The 26,569-nt window shown below is 37.9% G+C and overlaps 1 protein-coding gene across 1 annotated transcript in view; it reads left to right on the forward strand.

Moving 5' to 3' along the window:
* The window catches only part of LOC136849231 (uncharacterized), a 148,958-nt gene that overhangs the window by 45,473 nt on the left and 76,916 nt on the right, over positions 1-26,569 (forward strand). Inside the window, exon 2 of the mRNA XM_067122462.1 lies at positions 7,592-7,839. Within this exon, the coding sequence (XP_066978563.1) occupies positions 7,592-7,839 (248 nt within the window). The remainder of the gene's footprint in view (positions 1-7,591; positions 7,840-26,569) is intronic.

Raw genomic sequence — 26,569 nt, forward strand, 5'->3', positions numbered from 1 at the left:
AGTTATTTAGTCATTATTGTTTATTACCTAAATTAATGTACTGTTAAATAAATGTGAGATGATTAAGATCATCAGTAATAAAATAGTGGGACAATTAAAGCCATAAGTTCACTAACACATTTTGTTTTCAACCAAAGCATTCCGTAAAACGCAAAAATCAAAATGATTGTATTCAACTTGTGAATTTTAACGATAAGTAAGACAATTAAAAACATTTCATCATGTCGGTCTTGGAGAGGGTTGTTTTTTTTATTGTTACTAACATCATCATCAGTTTGCAGTCACAAATCTGAGGACGGTCCGGGAATAGGATTCGCAAGTGATGACGCATCACCACAACACTGTTGTGGGATTTTTCATACCTCTATATTAAAGTTAAAATTATTGCTAAATTCATGTTTTCAAGAAGAATTAATTATGTAAATCAAATTATTGAGTAACTTTTGCCATCAGCAGTCAAATAATCACAATCATGGCAATGTTCAAATCTGGTGCCGTCACGACATATGTCTATAAATAGAACAGAAGTAGAGGTGGGCTGTCATTGGCTAGCAGATCTCCATGGCAACCAGCCAGCCAATCAGATTTTAGCTGTATTCTGTCTGAGAAAGAACTTTTGCTCAGAGAAGCTGACGATGACATAAGTGCATGTGTTTTGAATACAAAACTTAGTTTTTAATAGTGTATGTATTTTACTTGTTACATGAAGAATAGAACGAATTCTTTCTTATTACTTTGAGTGCAAAATTGTTGGTTCAGAGATCCTTCAGCAACAAAATATAGATTTTCTTTCCTTCAGAAGATTCTTATGAAAGCTGCGTTGATATAACTTTAAAACAAAATTCTTCTTTTTAATCTCTCAAGGATAGAATTATGCTGCATAGGGGGAACTGGCAATTCTCTCTCTCTCTCTCTCTCTCTCTCTCTCTCTCTCTCTCTCTCTCTGTGTGTGTGCATGTGTGTGTTTTGTCATTTGCCACATAAACACAGTTAGAATTACTCTGCATATAGGGAACTGGCAATTCTCTCGTTAACAAGGAAAACTTTTTCTGGTCGCCTTAGCCACAGCTAAGAGAGTCAGTGAGTTGCAAGCCACTGACAAAATATTAGGCTTTTCACAAGGAGACGTGGTCCGCTCTTTTATGCTAGACTTCCTAGCCAAGAATGAGACCTCCCTGTAAGCCGTGGCCTCGTTCCTTCACCGTCAAGAATTTAATGGAAATTCTTGGACCAGAAGAGGAAGAGAGGACTCTTTATTCCATCAGGCACTAAGGTACTATCTTAACCCTTAAACGCGTCTACTGGACGTATCATACGTCGACTAAAATTGTCTGTTGGGTGCCAAGTGGACGCATCCGTGCGCCGACTACAAAAAATTTCAACTTCGTCAACTTTGACTTGACCGAAATGGTCGAAAAACGCAATTGTAAGCTAAAACTCTTACATTCTAGTAATATTCAATCATGTACCTTCATTTTGCAACAAATTGGAAGTCTCTAGCACAATATTTCGATTTATGGTGAATTTTGAAAAAACTTTTTTCCTTACGCCACAAGGTAACTCGGCCGAAAATTTCAGAAATTCTTTCGTCATTTTGTTGTAATATTTGCACCGTTTTATATTAGCCGTTACATATAGTTTTATATATGAAAATGTGTGCAATTTCATGTAGAATACAGCAAAATACAACCCATGGTTGTAGCTTTTATCAGTTTGGAAATATTTTCATATAAACCACGATAACTGCCAAAATTTCAACCTTTGGTCTACTTTGACTCGACCGAAATGGTCAAAAAACGCAATTGTAAGCTAAAACTCTTACATTCTAGTAATATTCAATCATTTACCTTCATTTTGCAACAAATTGGAAGTCTCTAGCTTTACTGTATCTATCTATCTATATATCTATCCATCTATCTGTCTATCTATCTAATCTCTATCTCAGTACTGTATGCATCCTTTAATGAAATATAAAATACTGTACCATAAATATAAAAATACAAAATTAAACATACTCGAAGTTCATGAGGCCATCGAATGAGTGCGTGCATATGTAGGTACGTGTTGCTATAAAAAGCTTTGCTTAATTTACTGTACTGTATTTCATTACAAGTTAGTTGACTCTAAGTATGGTTATCACACATTATAACAGTCCAGTCATATCTTGTGCATTCACGTTTGTGGATTTGTGAAATTTTAATTGAAACCTACAGTAACCTCCCTGCGAATAGCTAGAACCCGCGAATACTTAGAACCCTTATAAAAACACTTAGAACTGCCTATTTTGATAGTTCAACCACACAAAAAAAAAAAACACTAAAAATGCTTATACAGGTATTATCCTACTTATGATGGGGTTAGGTTCCAAAAAAACCCATCGTTTGTTGGAATAAACGTATCTCAAACATAGCCTAGCCTACACTAGGATATTCAGTACCATGTATATATGTATGGTAGCCTAGCCTACACTAGGATATTCAATATCATGTATATATGTATGGTAGCCTAGCCTACACTATAAAGTATACTGTATACATACACAGCATAGTAATTATTAATATCAGCTAATTGTGGAGGTTCATGCAGAGTGACTTATGATAATTCAGTACAAAGAGAAATTGAATAACAAACAAGAATTAGCTTAGCCTACACTATGGTATATCGTAAGGCATATAAAGTACGTAGCCTACATTATACTGTACAGTAATACCTCAGACTTGCACGATTCGAGTTGCACGAATTCACAGACACGAATTGTTTATTGGAACCTAACTAATGGTCATACACGAGTTTTTCACAGACACGCGAACATTTCCGTACACTGAGAAACCCAGCAAAAGTGTTTGTTTAATTTTGTTATGTAATTTATAAGTTTTCAAGCTTTTATGTGTAAATTAAATAACATTAAATATTATTAAAAGTAATAATTCTCTCTCTCTCTCTCTCTCTCTCTCTCACTGAGATGAATTTTTATGGTACATGTAAACAGGTATGTTTATTTGTTTGATAAACTTTTAAGTAATAATATGTACTGATTTTCAAATAATTATAATAATAATAATTAATAAAAATTTGTTATCTTGAACAAACAAATTCTTCCTCATCTTTTGTAAGAAGGTGGAAGGCAAAGCTGTCAGACATGTCATTTAACATGACAAGAATGAGTGTTGCTAATCAGTGGTCAAATCTCTCTCTCTCTCTCTCTCTCTCTCTCTCTCTCTCTCTCTCTCTCTCTGTGTGTGTGTGTGTGTGTGTGTCCGTAATAAAGTAAGGACAACTGTTATCTCTCTCTCTCTCGTTCGAAGTTAGCCAACCTACGTATTACAGCACTGTTTCTCTGTATGTCTTTAACTGTACAGTAGATAATTTTGAATTGATCTAATTTTACCTGTACTGTTTACAAACTGTAAATGCGCAGTTCTAAAACATAGAGACATAGAGCATTTCAGAACAAAGAGAAAGTGACAGAATAAAAAAAGTTTGTAAAAACGGGTTGAGAAGACTTCTAAAAATAGATTGGTGGAATGGGGAGAGAGTCACACACTATATTCCTAAGTCAACCATTTATTTTTTTTTTGTAAAGGGTAATGTATTAACTCTCTCTCTCTCTCTCTCTCTCTCTCTCTCTCTCTCTCTCTCTCTCTCTCTCTCTCTCTCTCTCTCTTCGTAATAACTGATAAATAATTTCACTCTCTTAAGTAAGGACAACCCTTGAACCAGGCGATTCTCTCTCTCTCTCTCTCTCTCTCTCTCTCTCTCTCTCTCTCTCTCTCTCTCTCTCTCTCTCTCAGTCTTCGTAATAATAACTGATAAATAATTTCACTCTCTTAAGTAAGGACAACCCTTGAACCAGGCGATTCTTTACCGTTCATGTTGGCTTCTCTCTCTCTCTCTCTCTCTCTCTCTCTCTCTCTCTCTCTCTCTCTCTCTCTCTCTCTCTCTCTCTCTCTCTGTCTTCGTAATAACTGATAAATAATTTCACTCTCTTAAGTAAGGACAACCCTTGAACCAGGCGATTCTTTACCGTTCATGTTGGTTCTCTCTCTCTCTCTCTCTCTCTCTCTCTCTCTCTCTCTCTCTCTCTCTCTCTCTCTCTCTCTCTCTCTAAATAATTTCACTCTCTTAGCTCTCTCTCTCTCTCTCTCTCTCTCTCTCTCTCTCTCTCTCTCTCTCTCTCTCTCTCTCTCTCTCTCATAGTTAGCACACATTTTACAACTTATTAATTCTCTGTACATCTTTACCTGTACAGTAGATAGTTTAAATTGATCTAATTTGACCTGTATCGTCTACTTAAGTTTAAATGCACTAGTGTTGCAAATACGTTCTAAAACATAGAGACATAATAACTAAGAGTTGTAGTTTAGTCAAAATATAAAACATTGTTTGTTCATGAAAAAGCATTTCAGAACAAAGAGAAAGAGACGCAGAATAAAAAAAGTTGCTAAAAAGAGGTTGAGATGATTCTAAAAATAGATCGGTTGGAAGGGGAGAGAGAGAGAAATTCTCTTACAACTCTCAATTTTTATGTAAACCATTTATTTCTCTTTTTTAAGGGCAATGTATAAAGTTAACTTTTAAATGAAATTACTGTAACTTCAATTCCATTTAAAAGTTAATAATTTGGGAGCATGATTAGGGTCATATTTAGTGTTTAAGCTAGAGATAAGCATTTATTAGCATTTTTAGAGACCATGCCAAACTTACGCGAAAATTCACCCAGTGCTAGGGGTTCTGGAACCTAACCTCGTGTAAGTTCGAAGTATGACTGTACTCTGTATTTACATATCCTATTATATAAACATCAACATAATGAATATGCATCTTTTCCATGGATCTTTTAAAATGTTATGCCTTAATTCACTGTATCCAATAATATTTTATATATTCTTATATTGCTTTTGTGTTATAAATTGCGATCAATGTTTTGGTTTGGAAATGTTTACGCTGTGTTTATTTCACCATATTTAACTCATTTCAGAGTGCTTTTCCTACGTCTAGGCAAGGTTATTTTTCATTATACTGCATGAAGTGTTTTTAAGTCGAAAAATAACTTAAGTACGTCTCATTGTGATATCAACTTAGCTGTTCTTTTTGTTAATAGGTGGGGCATTTGTTTTGTGTAAAATAATCAAGATTCCGTTCACTATTTTCACTTGATTTCATCATAATATGAGCTTTACGTATTTATCATTTATCGGCGTAAAAATAGTAGTATTGTGTTCTTTCATGCCCAGTACAGTGAATCCCCCGTATTCACGGGGGATGCGTCCCACACCCCCCCGTGAATAGGTCAAATCCGCGAATGCTTAAAACCCCTCTAAAAACACTTAGAACTGCCCATTTTGATAGCTTAAACCAAGAAAAACCCTGTAAAAATGGTTATACCTGAGTATTTTAATAGTTTTATCACAAAAAGTGCATTTATTCATGAAAATTATATGAAAATACAGTACAGTAATTAGTGAATATTTCTCAGTGAAAAATACCGCGAATGGGTGAATTTTCAGCTAATGATGGCTAGATATGTTCCACAGAGAAACCCACGAATGCGTGAGTCCGCGAACCATGAGAATGCGAATACGGGGGGTTTACTGTAGTTTGGATTAAAATACTTTCTCTCCAATTTCAAATATGGTCGAGTTTCATCCATGTTGCTGATGCATGATAATTTATAGTCATTAGCAGCTTGAACATTGGCTTTTCAGCTTGAGCTACAACTTGCAGCATAAATTTGGCAGTATAATTCCTTGGTGATCTTTTATCCATACCGATTAAAGGTATACAGTAATGTAAAAATATATCAGTCCTATTCTACTTAATGTCATTTGTACTATAACCTAGGATAATTGTATTTTACTGTACGATGGTTGAAATACAAGGAAAACAGCTGTTGTTATCAGATTCAGTGATAACAAAACAACAGTTTCTTTGTCGATTATTTATGGCTGTACGCATTTACGCAAGAGTATAATGTTACTAACAATACTTTTATCATTCTCTTTTACTTTTTGAACTAGAAGATGGGATAAAGGAGATGGAGGAAAAGAAGCTGGTCTATTGTAATTTGGTCTCTCCCGCTGCCTGATTGTATGCTGCTGCCTGCGCGAAATTAAAATATTTTATGTTGTATTGGTATTAATTGCTCACCCCATTGCAAAATCGAATTATCGTAAGGTGAACTATTGTAACTCGAGCACTACCTGAGTATTTTAATAGTTTTATCACAAAAAGTGCATTTAGTCATTAAAATGAGATGAATATTTCTCTGTGAAAAAATACTGTGAATGGGCGGATTTTCAGCGAATAATGTACATATATGTTCCATACTGAAATCCGCGATTTGTGAGACTGCGAAGACGGGGGTTTACTGTAATTAATTTGCATCTGCAATTCTTTCACAGATCTGCAAAATTTTTGCTCACGTTCTCTTCCTTTCTGATAGTTAACATGCACACTTTTTTACAACTTACTAGTTCTCTGTACGTCTTTATGTAATTTTAAATTGATTGAATACCTGTACCCTCTATGTACAGTACATACATTTTCTTTATTTTATTGTTTTGTACCTTTTTGATATGAATACTGTAACATGAAATTTATGTAGTTTACCTTCCTGACAATTAAAAAAAAAAAGTCAGTCATTAAGTTTACAGTCCTAATTTTGTTACTTGGTTTTACCTTAGTATGAGTGCAAAAGAAAACAGTATACCGTACTGTAAATTTAGGCACTGTACAGTACCTAAATTTTTAATATTGATATTTTGCAGTTTAATATTAATATTGGGAAATTAGTAAATAGTTTTTTTTTATCAAAAAATGTATTCAGTCATGACAATACAGTAATTATTGAATATTTCTCGATGAAAAAATCCATGAAGTACTGAAATTTCACAGAAAAATCTGCTCATAGGTGAAGTTGCAAATCCTGAACCGCAAATAGGCAGGGGTTGACTGTATACATCATATCTTTGAGGCCTTGGCCTAGGTCCAGATGTGTTGGATATTGTTGGGTTCTGGATAATTGTGGGATTACTTTTAGGAATAAAAAATTTTGTAGCTTTGTTGCATAGCATAAGCATAGTTTGAGTTTATACATTTGCAGTATTTGAGACTGAGTAGGCATTGTTGTTTAAGATTGAATGTATGATGGTCTTTCTGAGTCAAGTTGGTTTTAATATATTAATTAAAATAAGTTAAGTATTGAGCATCATTAGTGTAGTAAAGATATTTTGAAAGATAAGAAAAAAATCTGTCATTCTTAGTTTTAGAATTTAAGATATTAGGTATCTCACATAAATCTCTTCAGAGGAACCTGTTGAATTTTGTAAATATATAGAGGTACCATAGTCATGTTAGCACTATGAACTTTTGGGAATCTGTTTATGGTTAATTTTCAGAAGTGGTATGAGTTAAGTTCTTATTAGTAAAAGTGCACTTTGGAAAGCTTGTCATAATTTTTTTTGAGCAGATGCTGGAGGTTTTCTTTACATTTTATGGATTTATATCTATTACACCTAATTTATGGAGTAAGACAATTCTTAGAGAAATTGTTAGTTTTGTGCATGTTACAGAAGGATTCTTTATTTTTCAGGTGGAAATGACGGGAGCCTTGAGACATGGCCAAATCAGCAAGATCAGATGGAAGGAGAAGAGGATGGCAATGGTGGAGGAGGGGATCAGGAGACACCAACTGATAATCTGAAGACTGAAGAAGGTGAAACATCAGAGTCCCCATCACCCTCACCTTCATGTAATGATGGCCCTTCTCAGTCTGACACTGCACAATCTTCTAAAGCATCCTCTCCTCAGAACGTTTCACGGCTTTATTGTTACTCAAGGGTTGGTATTTCAAAATTTTACAAGGATAGTTGTAGCATAAAATTTTAAGGAAGTATTTCACGTGAAGAGACAGTAAGTGGTAGAAAGACAATTTTCTCTCTCTCTCTCTCTCTCTCTCTCTTTTACATGCTTTTATTTAATTTGACCTCTGCATCTGTCTGTGTGGGTCAAATCTTGTAACTCAATCTTTGACCTGTTCCCTGCATACAATGGAATTGAAATTTTTCATGGTTACTCAATCCCGGTGACAATACAACCTTACATGATCAGTAGGTCAGCAGTGACCTTAAGTGACCCTACAGTGACCTCTCCCAGTATCTCAGGGTTTGTATGAAAATCTTTGGATTTTTCATACCTTCTTTGATTCAGTAGAATAAGTTAATAACTCTGTGGATTTTTCAAACCGTCTTTGGCTCAACAGAATATCACGTTCCTTTTTTTTTTTTTAGTGACAGTTATATATTGGTTACAATTTCTGTCAAAACTAAAAAGTATAAAAAATATGAAAAAAATTTTTAAAACAAATTTTTATTAAAATATTCTAAAAAGTACATTTTTTGAGACGCACCGGGATTTTCTTACAATTAATCATGTCTATAAAAATAAAGCATGGATGCTAAACATGGAAGGAAATGCTACAAGAAATGAAATATTTTTAAATATCTAACTTCCCTGGTAGTTACATATATATAGCTTTATCCCGCCGATTCGTCGCGCGCATGGCAGAAATTAAAAATTCACGGCAATCGCCGATAGATGGTCAGGTGGCCATACCTGAGCGCCCTCTACCAGGTACCTAGAGCCATTCCCAATTGTCCTCAGAAATTCCCTGCCGTCGTTCTATCAACACGTTGGAAATTCGCTCTACTTTGGTTTGCTTTACTAAAATTGGTGAAGTACCCATTACTTGTTTGGTTTTCGTTGATGGCTTTCGCTGATTTTGGATTTTCCCTGGATTTTTCTTTTTCTCATTGTTAGCCTATTTGGTCGGTTTCCGACTGGAACAATTGTTCTTTGTACTTGCTTTTCAAGATGGCTGACCCTGTTGTTAGAATGTGTGTTAGGGGATGCAAGAACCGGCTTCCCAAGGCTGCTCTTGATCCCCACACAGTTTGTAAGAAATGCAGAGATCATGTGTGTGCATTTGATGATAGATGCAAGGAGTGTGAAAGTTTGTCCGAGAGAGAGTGGAGAGAGTATGATCGCTATGTGAGGCGATTGGAAAAGGACAGAATGAGGAGAGCTAGATCTTCCAGTGTTCTGTCAGCTGGGTCTTCTGATAGTCAAGTCCTTTCTAACTTGTCTGATACTAATATTCCTGATCCTAACCCTAAGGTAATAGTACCCGATCCTCCTGCAGAGTCAGGAGTAAGTAATCCGTCTTTAAAGGATATAATGGCTGCTATTTCGGCCATAGGAGTTTCTGTGCAATCCCTTTCTTCGGATAGGTAAGTGATGTGGGGGGCAGTGCATAGTTTGTAACAAAAGTTCGGTGACAGTGTTAGTACAGTGGAGGGTGCGTCCATTCGTGTCTGTCACGCTCCTAGCCCTAGACCTCTTCCATGCTCCCCAACCCCTGGGAGAAGGAACGTCGACAGGCTAAGGGAGGTGAGAGACGTTGAACAACGAGCAGACGTCCCCTCAAGCGATCCTGTTGACGCATCCCAGGACGCTCCCCCTCGCTGCAGGAAAGGCGAGATGAGGACGTGTTCGTCTTCCTCGGATGACGCAAGACCCAGACGTGGTTGGCGTCAATCACAAGAATCTAGACCTATCAAGAGACGCAGGTCCCCCTTCTCGCTCCAACAACCCCCTTGCAGCAAATGGAGCACTCCAGAGAGATTCCTGTCGGAAGAAGACGGCATTTCTGCGCCTAAACAGAGCCGTAAGACGCATAACTCGTTGGAGGAAGAAGACGTATACATTACTTCAGTTCACGCTTCTCCCCCGCCCCCAGAATGGGACATGTCGCAAGCTGCGTCACCACCTCATCATCAAAAGATCCCAGCTAGAGTCTCCGAAGTTGTGGAAGCTCGTGCAGTGCCATCTCCAGTTGTTTCCCAGCAGCAAGTGGCACCTCAAGTAAAGTTCTTGTCGGAAGTTCAGCAGTCCCTTGCGTCTCTTTTTGACTCTTACAAGTCGCAAGGACTAAGAGAAGAAACACACAAGAAGGAATCTAAGGACGTCAACAGACCCAAGAAGAGGGTAAGGCAAGAATCAGGACAACAAGACGCTAACAGCCAGCAAGACGCAAACTCGCGGCAAGTTGCAGCGCTCATAGACTCTTCCCCACAACAAGCCACACGAGTGACGGGAGGTGACAAGGATTGTGAAGCTCCCTCGCAGCAAGTTGGACGCATGCGTGATGCACGCAAGCAGCACGATACACACGTTTCCCCCACTCGTTCGACATCGGAAATAGCGGATCCTTTGGAAGAGATCTCGGAAGAGGAAACTCAAGAAACTCTTCATGCCGCTGATCTGAAAAGACTTCTTACTCTTTTGGCGGACTTATTTCCTAACGATTTCCAACAGGCCGTACCTCGGAGTCCTCCCTCGCAATATTTGATTGGTAGACCCTAGAAGTCTTCCTCATTCAAGAAGACAGTGTTGGCCAAATCAGTGAAGAGAGCCTTTTCGACACTGAATGATTGGATTTTGAAGAAGAAGGAACAGGGAAAGACAACCTTTTCCTTTCCCCCGACAAGATTGGCTTCTAGATCCAGCGTGTGGTACGAGACTGGGGAAGCTCTCGGCTTGGGAGTTCCTGCCTCTTCCCAAGGGGACTTCTCCAGACTCGTTGACTCTTCACGTAGAACAGCCATGACAAAAGCCAAGGTTCTGTGGTCCACTTCGGAGTTGGATCATTTGCTGAAAGGCGTCTTCAGAACTATTGAAGTCTTCAGCTTGATGGACTGGACTCTTGCAGCTCTTGCAGAGGTTTCAGATGAGAAGAATGACACGCAAATGCACCTTATTGCCTGTCTCGATAAAGCTGTGAGGGACGGGTCGGTCGAACTTTCTGCCCTTTTCACAGCAGGTGTTATCAAGAAACGAGCTATGCTGTGTTCGTTCTTGTCTTCAGGAGTGACTATAGCTCAGAAATCTGAACTCTTGTATGCTCCCTTATCTAAATAGCTCTTCCCTTCAGAGCTGGTTAAGGATTTATCAGCAGCCCTTGCGCAACAATCAACGCAAGATCTAATCACAAGGACTGCTAGGAAAGTTCTTCCGGCAAACTTTTTAGCCAGGAAGGACAAGGAAGCTCCTACGCGTCAGCCCTTTCGTGGGAGAGCCGTTTCGAGGGGAAGTCATAGAATGGCTGCTGGAGGACAACTTCGTAAGAACCCCAAGCAGCAACCGAAATCCAAGAAATGATCACAACAACCTCCAGACACAAGTGGGAGCCAGGTTATCCCTGGAGCCAAAGGGGAGCGGACGTATGGACAGTCGAAGTTTTGAAGGAAGGATACAAGATTCCCTTCCTAAGGAAGCCCCCTCTTTCACAAGAACCGTTAGCGTTGACAGCTACTTACTCGGGGAGCAAAGCAGCAGCTCTTCAAGAACAGGTGACCCAGATGCTATCAAAAGCAGCAATAGAAGAGGTAAAGGACCTCTCGTCAGAGGGTTTTTACAACAGACTTTTTCTGGTACCCAAGAACTCGGGGGGTTGGAGACCAGTTCTGGACGTAAGTCCACTGAACAAGTACGTAAGCAAAGTCAAGTTTGCCATGGAGACATCTGCGTCAGTCCTAGCAGGCACCAGACAGGAAGACTGGATGGTTTCGATAGACCTACAGGACGCGTATTTTCACGTACCAATTCACCCGAACTACAGAAAATATCTGAGGTTTGTGCATCTCGGGACAACCTATCAGTTCAGAGCACTTTGTTTTGGACTAAGCACGGCTCCTTACGTTTTCTCTCAAGAAGCATCGAACGTAGCTCACTGGTTACATCTAAAAGGGATACGGATTTTGATGTACCTGGACGATTGGCTAATCAGATCCAGATCGCAAGCAAAGTGTCTGGAGGATCTACAAGTTACAATGAATTTGACGCAACAGTTAGGTCTGGTAGTAAATCTAGCCAAATCACAGCTAACGCCTTCACAGGACATCATCTACCTGGGGATGAGGATTCAGTCAGTGGTTTTTCGGGCTTTTCCAGCCCCAAACGCATTCTAGATTGCTTAGAAAAGGTGAAGCTCTTTCTAGGGAGATGGACCTGTTCGGCGAGGGGAGTGGATGAGTCTGCTGGGGACCCTCTCCTCGATCGAACAATTGTCTCCCTGGGAAGACTGCATCTACGTCCACTTCAGTTCCATCTGTCAAGCTATTGGAAAAGAGGCCAAGATCTGGAGACATGGATTCTGATCTCTCTGGGAATCAAAAATCATTTGAGTTGGTGGAACGACCCCAACAAACTTCAAATAGGCCTCGAACTTCAACAGAAGAACCCCGACCTAGTGTTGTATTCAGACGCATCGGACATGGGATGGGGTGCAACGCTGGGGAAGGGCGAGATCTCAGGTCTATGGGAAAACCATCAGAAGAAATGGCGTATAAATGTCAAGGAATTGGTGGCCATTCATCTTGCGCTAGTCCACTTTCAGGAGAAGGTCCAGAACAAGATTGTACAGGTCAACGCAGACAACACCACAGCGTTGGCCTACATCAGGAAACAGGGTGGCACTCGTTCAGATTCCCTTTACGAGGCAGCAAAAGATCTCCTGCTGTGGGCAGAAACGAACAACTTAACTCTGATCACCTGCTTCATAGAGGGAGAGAAGAATGTCAGAACGGATCTTCTCAGCAGAGGAAGACAGGTTCTCACGACAGAATGGACCTTACATCACGAGGTGTGCAACAGGCTTTGGAATCTGTGGGGAGAACCGTCAATAGACCTCTTTGCGACACAAAGAACGAAGAGGTTACCAGTCTACTGCTCTCCAGTCCCAGACCAGGAAGCAGTGGCAGTGGACGCCATCCTCATGAATTGGGAGGGACTAGACATGTACGCTTTTCCTCCATTCAAGATCCTAGACAGAGTCATGAAGAAGTTCAGGGAGTCGAACGACGCCCGCATGACCCTGATAGCTCCATTTTGGCCCATGAGACTATGGATCACGGAGGTGATGGAGTGGCTAGTAGACACGCCCAGATCGTTACCTTGTCGGAACGATCTACTCAGACAGCCACATATAGAGAGATACCATCAAAATCTCCTCGCTCTCAACCTAACTGCCTTTCGACTATTGAAAAACTGGCAAGAGCGAAGGGCTTTTCAAGTGAAGCTGCAAGAGCCATCGCGAGAGCGAGGAGAACGTCCACACTCAAGGTGTACCAATCAAAGTGGGACGTATTCAGGGAATGGTGCAGAAAAAATAACATTTCCTCTTCCAGTACCTCTCTAACTCAACTGGCAGATTTTCTACTGCATTTAAAAACCCAAGGAAACCTAGCAGTATCAACCATCAAGGGATACCGCAGCATGCTTGCTCCGTCTTCCGTCACAGAAATATTGACGTGTCGGGAGACAAGGACCTCACGGATCTCATAAGGTCTTTTGAGACAGTTAAGAGGAAGGACAACCCGACCCCCTCTTGGAATTTGGACGTAGTCCTAAAATTTTTAACCTCGAATAGGTTTGAACCTCTCGACAAGGCTTCATGGAAGGATCTCACTAAGAAGACCCTTTTCCTGGTCGCGTTGGCTACAGCCAAGAGGGTAGGAGAACTACAAGCCTTTAGCAAGAAAGTAGGCTTCAATGGGGAAAATGCAGTCTGCTCACTTCAACTTGGTTTTCTCGCTAAAAACGAGAACCCTTCTCAACCATGGCCCAGATCCTTTTCCATACCAGGGCTGTCTCATTTAGTAGGACAGGAAAAAAAGAGAGGCCTTTGTCCAGTTAGGGCCCTAAAATTTTATCTACAGAGGACCAGAAACATGAGAGGTCAGACAGATCACCTCTGGTGCTCAGTGAAGAAACCTTCATTACCCTTATCAAAGAATGCACTGGCGTTCTTTATCAAGGACTTAATAAGGGAAGCTCACCAAGAATGTGACGAGAAAAGCTTCCCAATCCTCAAAGTCAAAGCACACGAAGTAAGAGCTGTGGCGACTTCGATGGCTTATAGACACAACAGGTCTATGAAATCGATTTTGAAGTGACTTTTGGCGAAGCAAGTCTGTCTTCGCAGATTGTTACCTGAAAGAAGTACAGACCCAATATGAGGATTGCTGTTCCCTGGGTCCGCACGTTGCCTCCGCGCCGTAGTTGGAGAGGGTACTACTGCCTCTACCCTTTAACCTTCTTTTTTTTTTTTTTTTTTTATTATACCCTTGCTTTTTTTTGATTTGAACTCACAGGTTGTCTGTGAAGGTTGTTGCAACCTTCCACAGTCTGGGGTTGCAAGTCTAAGTTAGGTTTTATGGAGTGTGTTATTTAGTGATTTTAGTGGGTCAGGTGGTCAGCTCTTTGTCCATGGCTATGCCAGGATAGCAAGGGTGGTGGTCTAGTCATGTTAAGGTTGAGGACCGTGTGACAGCCCCATAGAGACTTTCTACAGCCCCCTGGATGGGTCGCTGGGTCTCTCAAGGAATCCAGGCGAATGAGGCAGGATAACTATGAAGCCAGCTTCCTTATCAGGTAAGAACCAGAGTATGGTTACAGCTAATATTTAGTGTTTAGTAATTATACGAATTCCCAACGGTGTTTTGGTTCTCTAACCCACCACCAATGGTGTCAATCAGCTATATATGTAACTACCAGGAAGTTAGATATTTAAAAATGGTATTTTCATTATAAAAGTTTTTAAATATACTTACCTGGTAGTTACATATATAAAAGGTCCCTCCCTCCTCCCCTCTGAGAACAGGGGCATGGAATTTCTGAGGACAATTGGGAATGGCTCTAGGTACCTGGTAGAGGGCGCTCAGGTATGGCCACCTGACCATCTATCGCGATTGCCGCGAATTTTGAATTTCTGCTGTGCTGTTGCGCACGAATCATGGGATAAAGCTATATATATGTAACTACCAGGTAAGTATATTTAAAAACTTATTTTATAATGAAAATACCATATTTATTTCCTTGTAGCATTGCCTTCCATGTTTGGCACCCACATTTTTATTTTTGTAAACATGATTAATTGTAAGAAAATTGTGGTGTCTCAAAAAATTTTGTACTTTTACTACACTATAATAAAAGTGTGCTAAAAAAATTTTTTATCTTATACTTTATTCTGCTCTTACACCATCCTAACCCTCCCCTCCATCCCAACAACCCTGACATATACACAACACCATCATGGCAATGCTACAAGGCATTTTAATGAGGATAATTAACCCACTCCATTGAGGGCTTACTGTCAAATAAGGAGAGAATTGAAAAAAATAGAAAAAAAGTCCTAAAATAGACTTGTAAGAGAGAAAAGTCTGTGTTCATTGCTTTCAATGAGAACCTCTTGGACATATGCCAAAAGCTAAATGTCTATTAGATTTTATATACGGTACATTGTCAGATCATGTTGAACAAAATGTTGTATTGTATATCAGAAGTAACTGTATAAAATATAGTCAAGAGAATCTAATGATAAGATTTAATCCTTCCTGGCATCTTAAAATCATACTGGTGTATCATCCATTCCTCATTATAGCCTAGAACATTTCTACCCTGGCCTGCTGTTGGAGTAGTCCTGCAGAAACATTATTCTTGGGAGGGTAGTACAGTATTAATAATAATTACTTAGGCTCACAGGACCCAGATAAAATGGTGCTTGGTGACTTTGACTATGGAGAGGAATAGGAGTCATATTACAAGGTGATGCACTAAAACATGGAATGCTGAACAACTCAACAGAAATGAGAGATGTTCAAGGCTTTAATAACACTTTCAAGATTTTCAGGAGAAAAATTATCCTTAGTTGGATTTCCACAGATAATTATAACTTGTTAAGCAACTCGAGGTACTTTCTGATTGCTGCTGAACATGTGAAACTACATTCAGACTTTAATCATAAATATTGGGTATGATAGTCGTGGTTCATTAAATGATGGTAGAATTATGAAATTTCTCATGCTATATAGTGATGAAAAGAAGAGCGGATATGTGATCTCATGATGAATAGGAAATAACTTAGCCTGGACTAGGACATGGTTCATCAGTTTTTCCAGCAAACTTTTAAACTATTATATATATCATGATAAGCTTTAAAGATTATTCTGTGACTATAACAAAAAAAAAAGTCATAACTATACTCTGGGTATTGAGTCTGATCTCTAATTTTTAACCACAACTTTTAATGACAACTTGTTGGTATAGCATTTTTCTAGTCCAGCACCCATTCTGTCCTGTCCTGTCAATCCTGGTCCTCTGGACTTGTACATATTTATATATATATATATATATATATATATATATATATATATATATATATATATATATATATATATATATATATATATATATATATATATATATATATATATATATATATATATATATATATATATATATATATATATATATATATATATATATATATATATATATATATATATATATGTATATGTATATATATATATATATATATATATATATATATATATATATATATATATATATATATATATATATATATATATGTATGTATATACTGTATATATATACATACATACATAATAGTAAACCCCCTTATTCACGTTCTCAAGGTTCGCGGACTCACCCATTAGCGGGTTTTTCTATGGACCCTATCTAAAAAAAATTTGCGGGAAACTTACGCATTCGCGGGTTTTCCCATGGAACATATCTATAAAAATATTCGCAGGAAACGTCATATTTGCGGATGCAGATTTTTTTTGTCTTTTTCATATAGCAGTATTCTGTATTTTCAGATTTATTGTATAATAACATTAAATAATCATGTAAATCAATGATAATACTGTACTACAGTACTGTACATATAATAGTAATAGAAATTAAATAATAATATTATGTAATACTACACTGGGTACCTTAATAATATAATAAATAATAAAGTTAAATCATACAGGTAGTAACTGGTGATGAATGTTGATTTCAGTATGCTGTAGATGATAATGATGATGAATTAGCTGTGCAGTACGATGAATGACGGGAGGCGCTGTCATGTTAAGGTATTTGAACATGACAATGAAGGTGGTACAGTAGGGCTGCATGAATATTTTACCTTGTTCATGCTCAAAGCAGGCGACCGCAATTAATGTCATGCTGTAATGGGCTGCTACTTCTCCGTGACTTTTGCCCTCTCTTAACAAAGTCTACAGTACTTTCTTCTCATCAGTCATTACAGTAATCATAGGCTATTGGCCAGAGGCCTTAGAAGAAGCAGAGCATTCAGAGGATACATAATGCACGATTTCAAAAAATATTTTTAGGCTATAGTACTGTACACGCAAAGCACACAAACGTGAGATAGCAATAAAACGGGTTATATTGGGTCATTTGCTGATAATTTGCCGCTATGGTATACGCATGGTACTACTGGTTGTGCGTACATATTCTAACACTGATCTGCGCATACAGTACGTACATTTTAAAAAATGTTTTGTTGTAGGATGATTTTTAAATATTACATACAAAAAGTGTTTTAGGATGATACATAGTATAGTACAGTACTACCAGTAGTACGTAGAGCATATCTAAAATACCTAAGACAACAGGAATACTGCAGGGTACGTATGTTTACATCTGCGGTACGTAGCATTTTCATGTATATACTAAGTATATATTGATGACTACTGTAAGTACATTTTGTAAGTTGAAAAATTATTTACTAATTTTCAAATATTACAGTTCTGTAATATATTAATGTAAACACATTAAAATTTCAATGATATATATTTGTTTTTCCTAAAAGTGCTTCACCCAAGCCACCTCTCTGCAAATACAAAGAAATCGCGATGCTGGACACTGTGTACTCAAGACCAGTGATACTCGACACACTATTGGCTGTCATCTGCAAAGCAGCCAATCCAGAAGCACCATTCATTTTCCTTGGCGCTCATTGGCTGTTCACTTGGCGCTCATTGGCTGAACATTCACAACCAACTCGCGAACATGGAATTCTGGGAAACCGCTCCATGGCATCCTCCTCAGATTGTGCATATAGTTCGCAACATCTTACCGTGTGAAACCGTGCATCTGTCCGTTTTGATTTTTTATCTTTGTGCATCGGCGTTATTTGGCCCTAAAATGTCTCCTAAAAAATGCCCTGCTATGAAACTCGAGAAGTTGAAACTTCTTGACATGTTAAAGGAGGGCAAAAGTTTTGCCGCGGTTGGCCGCCATTTCAGTTTTAATGAGAGCACAGTGAGATATATCAAGAAGAAAGAGGCGGAGATACGCAAGTCTATGAGTATGAGCTACTTTGGTAGTGCAAAGACAGTTGCAACAGTGCGGGATAAAACAATTGTGAAAATGGAATCTGCTCTGGCAATCTGGATAAAGGACTGCCGGAAAAAAAACGTGCCCCTCAACTCCAACATCATTCACGAGAAAGCGCGACCACTCTACCAGCAGTTATCAACTGCTAAGGAAGGTGACGACGTAGTACAGGCAGAGGAAGGTGTTGAAGAAGGCGAATTAGAATTTTTAGGCTTTGATGAACCAGCAGAAGAGGAGGGGGAAGAGCCCCAAGCAGGACCATCATCAGCGCCTCAAGGTTTCCAGGCCAGCAAGGGGTGGTTCCACCAATTTCAAAAGCGGTTCCACCTAAAGTCTGTTACTCTGCATGGGGAATCAGCATCTGCATACATTGAAGCAGCCGTGAAATATCTGGAGGCCTTCAAGAAGATCATCGAGGAGAAGGGCTACCATCCAGAACAGGTGTTCAATATGGATGAGACTGGCCTGTTCTGGAAGAAGATGCCTTCCCGGACATACCTTATTAAGGACGAAGCTAAAGCCTCAGGATTCAAGGCCCAGAAGGATAGGGTTACCCTCATCATGTGTGGGAATGCAGCTGATTTCATGCTTAAACCAGGCCTCATTTTAAAGGCTGGCACCCCAGGGCCCTCAAGAATAAGAACAAGGCATTGCTTCCTGTGTTCTGGATGCATAACCCTAAGGCCTGGATCACCAAAGTCCTCACAGAGCACTGGTTCCATCAGAGCTTTATCCCTCAAGTTAGGCAATGCCTGAACGACTTGGCCATGGAGTTCAAGGTGTTGCTGATTATGGATAATGCTGGTGGCCACCCTCTCAATCTTTCTTACAAGGGAGTCCAGCTTGAGTTCCTCCCTTCCAACACCACCTCACTCCTCCAGCCTATGGACCAGGGCGTGATCCATGCCTTCAAGGCACTCTATACCGGGAACTCCCTCCAGCACCTTGTAACTGCAATGGACAGTGACAGTGAATTTACGCTAAAAGAATATTGGCGTAAATTCATGATTGCCACATGTCTGAGCATCATCAGCCGAATACTGAATGACATGAAGGAGACCCTTAACGCATGCTGGAACAAGTTGTGGCTGGAGTGTGTTCATGATTACAGGGGCTTCTGTCCTCAAGAAATTCAACATTCGGCTATTAATAAGGCTGTCCAGTTGGCGAGGATTCTAGGTGGGGAAGGCTTCGAGGACATCGCCGAGGATGAAATCGCCACCCTTATTGATGCTTACTCTTACCCCCTGATGGACCAGGATTTGGAAGATCTGACGAAGTCTGCCAGTGAGGAAGAAGATACGCCAGGTTCAGGGGAGGAGCAGGAGGAAGAGGAGAGCAGCCTGACTTTGGAACGTCTGTCCCACATTAAGAGAATGATTAAGGATATGCAGGAGTATGTTTCAACATGGGATCCTTTTATGGAACGCTCCTTAAAGTTTTCAAACATGCTTGATTCAGCATGGGAGCCCTATAATCAAACCCTCACCACTATGAAAAAGCAGCGACAGCAGGTGCCTATCACCATGTTCATCAAACAGATGAAGAAGGCCCCTCCAAAGCCTCCCAAATCACCCGAAGTAGTGCCTCTCGAATCGCCTGAAGAAGTGCCTCCCCAATCGCCTGAAGTAGTGCCTCTTCGAATCGCTTGAAGAAGTGCCTCCCCAACCGCCTGAAGTTGTGCCTCCCAAATCAACTGAAGAAGTGCCTCCTGAAGGTGAAGAGGCACCCTCAGATGAGTTGTAACTCCTCTGCTTTGCTGTGCAGTCATATCTTCATCGTCATTCATCGCACTGCACAGCTAATTCATCATCATCATCTTTAATCAACATTCATCGCTGGTGAGTACCCTTATGATTTATGTATGTAGTAATCTTAATATATAAGTACAGTAGTATGAAATTTTTAAAAATGTGCATAAATTTTTTTAAAAAAATTTTTGTCTTTCTCTTTGTTTGAATTACGATATCGTAAATACCAATGTTCCCCGAAGAAAACGGGACGGCTTGTAACTGTATGAAAGATAATGTGCGTAGCTGAATACGTAGGGGGGACTGGATTATTTTCACCTACAGCTGTAAGCCATACAGTATGTATGTATAAATGTAATAATAAAATGTTTAAGATGGTTTGGAAATTATATTAATAGTATCATTTCAAAGATTAATACAGTAATAAGATAATAGTTTAATGTATATTTGATGTAGACTGGTATTTTTAGGCATACAGTACTTTGGTGTTTGACCTTTCATGGTAGACAGGTACAAATATACGTAGTATTAAATTTTTTAAAATGTGCATACATTTTTTTTAATTCTCTCTCTCTTTTTGTGAATTACACACTGTATACGTAAATACCAATGGTTCCCCCCGAAAAGAAATTGGGACGGCTTATAACTGTATGAAAGAAAATGTGTGGCTGAATACGTAGGGGGGACTGGATTATTTTCACCTACAGCTGTAAGCCATACAGTACGTGTTGGGCAGTAATGATAAAATGTTTAAGATGGCTTGGAAATTATATTAATAGTATCATTTCAAAGATTAATACAGTGATAAGGTAATAGTTTAATGTATATTTGATGTAGGCTGGTATTTTTAGGCATACTTTGGTGTTTGACCCTTCATGGTAGACAGGTATAAGTGTTTTTAGAGGGGTGTTGTAAGCATTCTGGATTTGACCTATTCCGCAGGGGGTGTGTGGGACGCATCCCCTGCGAATTGGGAGTTCACTGTATGTATATATATAATATATATATATATATATATATATATATATATATATATATATATATATATATATATATATATATATATATATATATATATATATATATATATATATATACATACATACATACATACATACATACATACATACATACATACACATATAGTAAATAGTAAATTTCATTTATAACATACAGGCTTTTAATGAATTCAGGCTTATAATGAAAGTAAATACCCTGGTCCCAATTCAAATGAATTAAACATTGTAGGTATGTACGAATTATTTATTGCAAAATCGGGTATGTAACGAACTGTTTTGTACGTCCCGGCAACATTTTTATCAGTAAAAAATAACTTGTAACAGTGATAATTTTGTTTAAACAAATATCAAACAACTGTTATCACAGTGAAGCAGAAGAAGAAGAACAAGTCATATAAGATCGAGAATAGCTCTTTAACGTATTACAAAACTCCAAGGAAGCTTACGGGAAAACTTTTTTTTTTTTTTTTTTTTTTACCACTTAGTGCTTGTTTTTTATGTAATGTACAATAAAAATGTTTTAAAATATGCTTTGTTACTTTCTCATTTAAGAGTTTTAAATAAAGAAAAAACTACAAACAACTTTTATTTTGTTTTAAACAGTAAAATACTTACCATTTCTTAAACTAATAATTGCTTTTCCAGTCATTTCAAGTATTTTCTTTATAACGAATGATGCCTGTAATGAATTAAGATGACAGTCCCTTGGAATTTGCTATGAATGAACTTTATATTATATATATATATATATATATATATATATATATATATATATATATATATATATATATATATATAAATATAAAAAAGAGAAACACTGGAATGCTATATAGGCCTTTATATACTGTATAGTCCTTTACTTAGCTAAGTAAAGGACAACAGTCAAAGCCCTCGAAAATTCCAATGTATCTCTTTTCCTTAGCTAAGTAAAGGATTTTGTCTTTATTTATATTTTCAAATGTTCCATATTTTCGTGATTCATTTATATATATTTTATATATATATATATATATATATATATATATATATATATATATATATATATATATATATATATATATATATATATATATATATATATATATATATATATTCATTATGTATATATATATGTGGGTCGGTCAGTTATTTACTTTAACACTCAGGTTAATTTGAACTATATTAGCTTGCTGTACCTAAAACCCATGTAACTCTGCCCATTAAGGCCAAAGAAGGCTCTAAAGGACAGATAGTGAAATGGATAAGGTCACCAGTTGAAAACTAGGATTACAAAATATAAGTTTATTATATAACCATATGGATTTATTAAGTAAACTTACTGAAAACTAGTTCCAACAAAAGTAAAAATGAAAAGGAAATGGATTATTACCAGAGTTAACAGCAGCTGAAAATACTAGTCCTAATTAGGACGGATACTTCAATGCCAAGTGAAATGATCGCAACAGATTTAATAAGCCTCTTGAACTGCTATTATAAGGCAGCTGAACTCAGTGAATGTTGAACTGTGGCTTCTTGGCACTGATGATGCAGATTCTTCTCCAAGCAAGCGGGAAATAACAATCTTGCGCTAAAGAAGCTCTCACTAGTAATTAATTAATCACAAGGGATGATTCTTATATTAGGAATAGTACTTTTAACTACATGGATGGTAAGTTATGTTATTTCACGGGACAACAATGATTGCAATTGATATTTGACATCATAAAGGGAATATGCTTTACCAGGGGTTCTTAGGGAATTTTTAAGAGATGAAAATTTGAACAAGAAACATGAGAGATTCAGTTGGAGAAAGAAAGCGGAGTAATTTTCACAATCTGACTTACCGATGGGCTAAATAATGCAATGATCATTTGCATTAGGCTTCCTTGGTCCAATAAGAATAACAATCGTCCCACATGATGGAGACAAGGGCGAGAAACAAAGAGTGCTTAGAGAAAGCACCGAGCATGTCCATTTGCTATGTTAGCTTAGCTGAGAGTCACCAATGTCGGGTTGGCTTGGGTCGCTTGAATCATTTGAGGCTCCTCCCCCAAGCATACTTTGGACAATGGTCATGGGTATCATCTGGGAAATGACAAAGACTCACCAGTGCATAGGTCAAAGAATAGTGGGTTTTAAGAACAGTATATTTAAGGTCTGGCCTAGCAAAACCATACCCCCCCTCTATGAAGCCTATGGGTTTAAAATTCCCAACCTTCAGTTGGTTGGCGAGCTTAGTTTGAAAACAACTCTGCTTCTTCCTGCTCTCCTTTTTCTTATGCGAGAAATCTAAATTGTGTTCCTAGCTTTAAGAGAAAATTAATTTACTATTCTACTAAGTGGCAAGGGAGAGAGGTCGAACAGCAATATTTATAAAAGCTCCCCCCCCCCTTAAAAAGGCATTCACTCCCTTTTGGGCATGTTGCCCTTGCAATGCGGCCAGCTAGAGATCTACCTACTACTAGAATGGGACATGAGCTTTAATAACTTATTTACTAAGAGACTCCTAACACTACTCAAAGGTGTCTACAGATATTTGCATGCTACCTCTGATGATAGTGAAATTTATTCATAGACAAATGGTACATTCAATTGTATCTTTTATGACATAACCTATTAGACCACTGCCCTAGCACCAACTTCAGTGACAATGAACTAGCTAAATTACAATATTCTTACAAGTATACAGTTTCTTACTCTAGAATGTACAGACACAGTAAACAAAAGAGTACCTTGAAGTTCTTCAATTGAGTTTTTATATTTGAAAGAGAGGTACCCAATCATCCTCGGTTTTGAGATATTTTCCTCAGTTGAGGTGGTATGCCATGAGTGTCATGAGCTCACTGGCTCTGTACAAAATAGTTACGATTACTGGATTAACAATTTATACTTACTCAGTTACTTCTACTCATTACAAGACTTCGTTACAAGGTTACTGCTGCTACTAACCCTTAAAACGCCTACTGGACGTATCATACGTCGACTAAAATTGTCTGTTGGGTGCCAAGTGGACGCGTACTCCCCACGTTTAACTACAAAAAATTTCAACCTTCGGTCAACTTTGACTTTGACGGAAATGGTCGAAAAACGCAATTGTAAGCTAAAACTCTTACATTCTAGTAATATTCAATCATTTACCTTCATTTTGCAACAAATTGGAAGTCTCTAGTACAATATTTCAATTTATGGTGAATTTTTGAAAAAAAAATTTCCTTACGTCCATGGCAGTAACTCTGCGAAAATTTCAGAAATTCTTTTCGTCATTGTGTCGTAATTTTTGCACTTTTTATATTAGCCGTTACAGTAAAGTTTTATATATGAAAATGTGCGCAATTTCATGTAAAATACAACAAAATACAACCCATGGTTGTAGCTTTTATCAGTTTGGAAATATTTTCATATAAATCTCGATAACTGCCAAAATTTCAACCTTCGGTCAACTTTGACTTGACCGAAATGGTAAAAAAATGCAATTGTAAGCTAAAACTCTTACATTCTAGTAATATTCAATCATTTACCTTCATTTTGCAACAAATTGGAAGTCTCTAGCACAATATTTCGATTTATGATGAGTTTTTGAAAAAACTTTTTCCTTACGTCCGCGCCAGAAATTCTTTCGTCACGTTGTTGTAATGTTTGCACCATTTTATATTAGTCGTTACATTAAGTTTTATATATGGAAATGTGCGCAATTTCATGTAGAATACAACAAAAAATAACTCATGGTTGTATCTTTTATCAGTTTTGAAATATTTTCATATAAATCACGATAACTGCCAAAATTTCAACCTTCAGTCAACTTTAACTCGACCAAAATGATAAAAAAAGCAATTGTAAGCTAAAACTCTTACATTCTAGTAATATTCAATCATTTACCTTCATTTTGCAACAAATTGGAAGTCTCTAGCACAATATTTCGATTTATGGTGAATTTCTGAAAAATAAAAAACTTTTTCCTTACGTCTGCGCCTGGTAACTCGGCCGAACATCTCAGAAATTCTTTCGTCACGTTGTTGTAATGTTTGCATCGTTTTACATTAGTCGTTACATATATAAACTTTATATATGAAAATGTGCGCAATTTCATGTAGAATACAACAGAAAATAATTCATGGTTGTAGCTTTTATCACTTTTGAAATATTTTCACATAAATCACGATAACTGCCAAAATTTCAACCTTCGTCAACTTTAACTCGACCGAAATGGTCGAAAAACGCAATTGTAAGCTAAAACTCTTACATTCTAGTAATATTCAATCATTTACCTTTATTTTGCAATAAATTGGAAGTCTCTAGCACAATATTTCGATTTATGGTGAATTTTTTAAAAACATTTTCCTTACGTCCACGCTGTAACTTCGGCCAACATCTCGGAAATTCGCTTGTCACGTTGTCGTAATGTTTGCACCGTTTTATATTAGTGGTTACATAAACTTTTATATATGAAAATGTGTGCAATTTCATGTAGAATACAACAAAAAATAACTCATGGTTGTAGCTTTTATCAGTTTTGAAATATTTTCATATAAATTACTATAAATAGAAAAAATTTGACCTTCGGTCAACTTTAACGCGACCGAAATGGTCGAAAACTGCAATTGTAAGCTAAAACACTTACAGTCTAGTAATATTCAATCAATTAGCTTCATTTTTCAACAAACGGAAAGTCTCTAGCACAATATTTTGATTTATGGTGAATTTTTGAAAAAAATTTTTTACGTCGGAGCGTTACGGATTCATGCATCATATTGTGATAATATTTTCTCTGTGTTGCTTTGATCATTTTACAATTTGTTATATACCAAAATCATCACAATTTAGTGTACAATACAAAGAAAAAAAATAATCCGTTAGCTTTAACCGTTTGCTCACAGCGCGATTTGTATAAAATCATATATGAAAATTTTTTTTGCGCTGTCATATATTTAAATATTTATATATGATAATGATTTTTTTTTCATTTCTGATGGTTGCATACTAAACTTCAGGCAATGACAAAAAAAGGAGCCAAAAATGAACTCTTAATCTTAAAAACTAAGCGTGCTGTGATTTTTTTAAAAAAACTTTTTCCGCTTCGGCGCTAACTCCCGAACGCCGCCAGCATACGGGAGACGTTTTTGTAAATAGAGGCTTGGCATTTAAGGGCTAACTGAATCTGGTCTAGGATGCAACTATGGTGTTACTAAAGCAGAGATCATGCTGGCTACCTCCTCTGGGTAGGAGCTAGGATCACTCTGAGATGGAAAGGCACTGTGCCAAGAGGCACAAGTGCCCTGGTGAGCTGTGGCTCTTGCAACTGCTTCTCTCTCTTCTGCCCCTTCTTCTTCTTCAAGTTCCTCCTAGACCTCTGTCAGGCACGAAGTCAGGGGTAACCTCAGAGGCTACTGGAGGGCTCCCCACCCCGGCTGCTGAAACAACTGAAGCAAGAGTGGCCTCCACTTCTGTGTCTAGGGGTTCCTGGTTTCTCAGAGAAGGTGTAGCAATCAGGTCCATCAGAGGTTCATCCTCAGAGGACGTTTGTGGAGAGGAAGAGGAATTGTCAGGAGTTGGAGG

The sequence above is a fragment of the Macrobrachium rosenbergii genome, chromosome 2, assembly GCF_040412425.1.
Source record: "Macrobrachium rosenbergii isolate ZJJX-2024 chromosome 2, ASM4041242v1, whole genome shotgun sequence".
Classification (NCBI taxonomy): Eukaryota; Metazoa; Arthropoda; class Malacostraca; order Decapoda; family Palaemonidae; genus Macrobrachium; species Macrobrachium rosenbergii.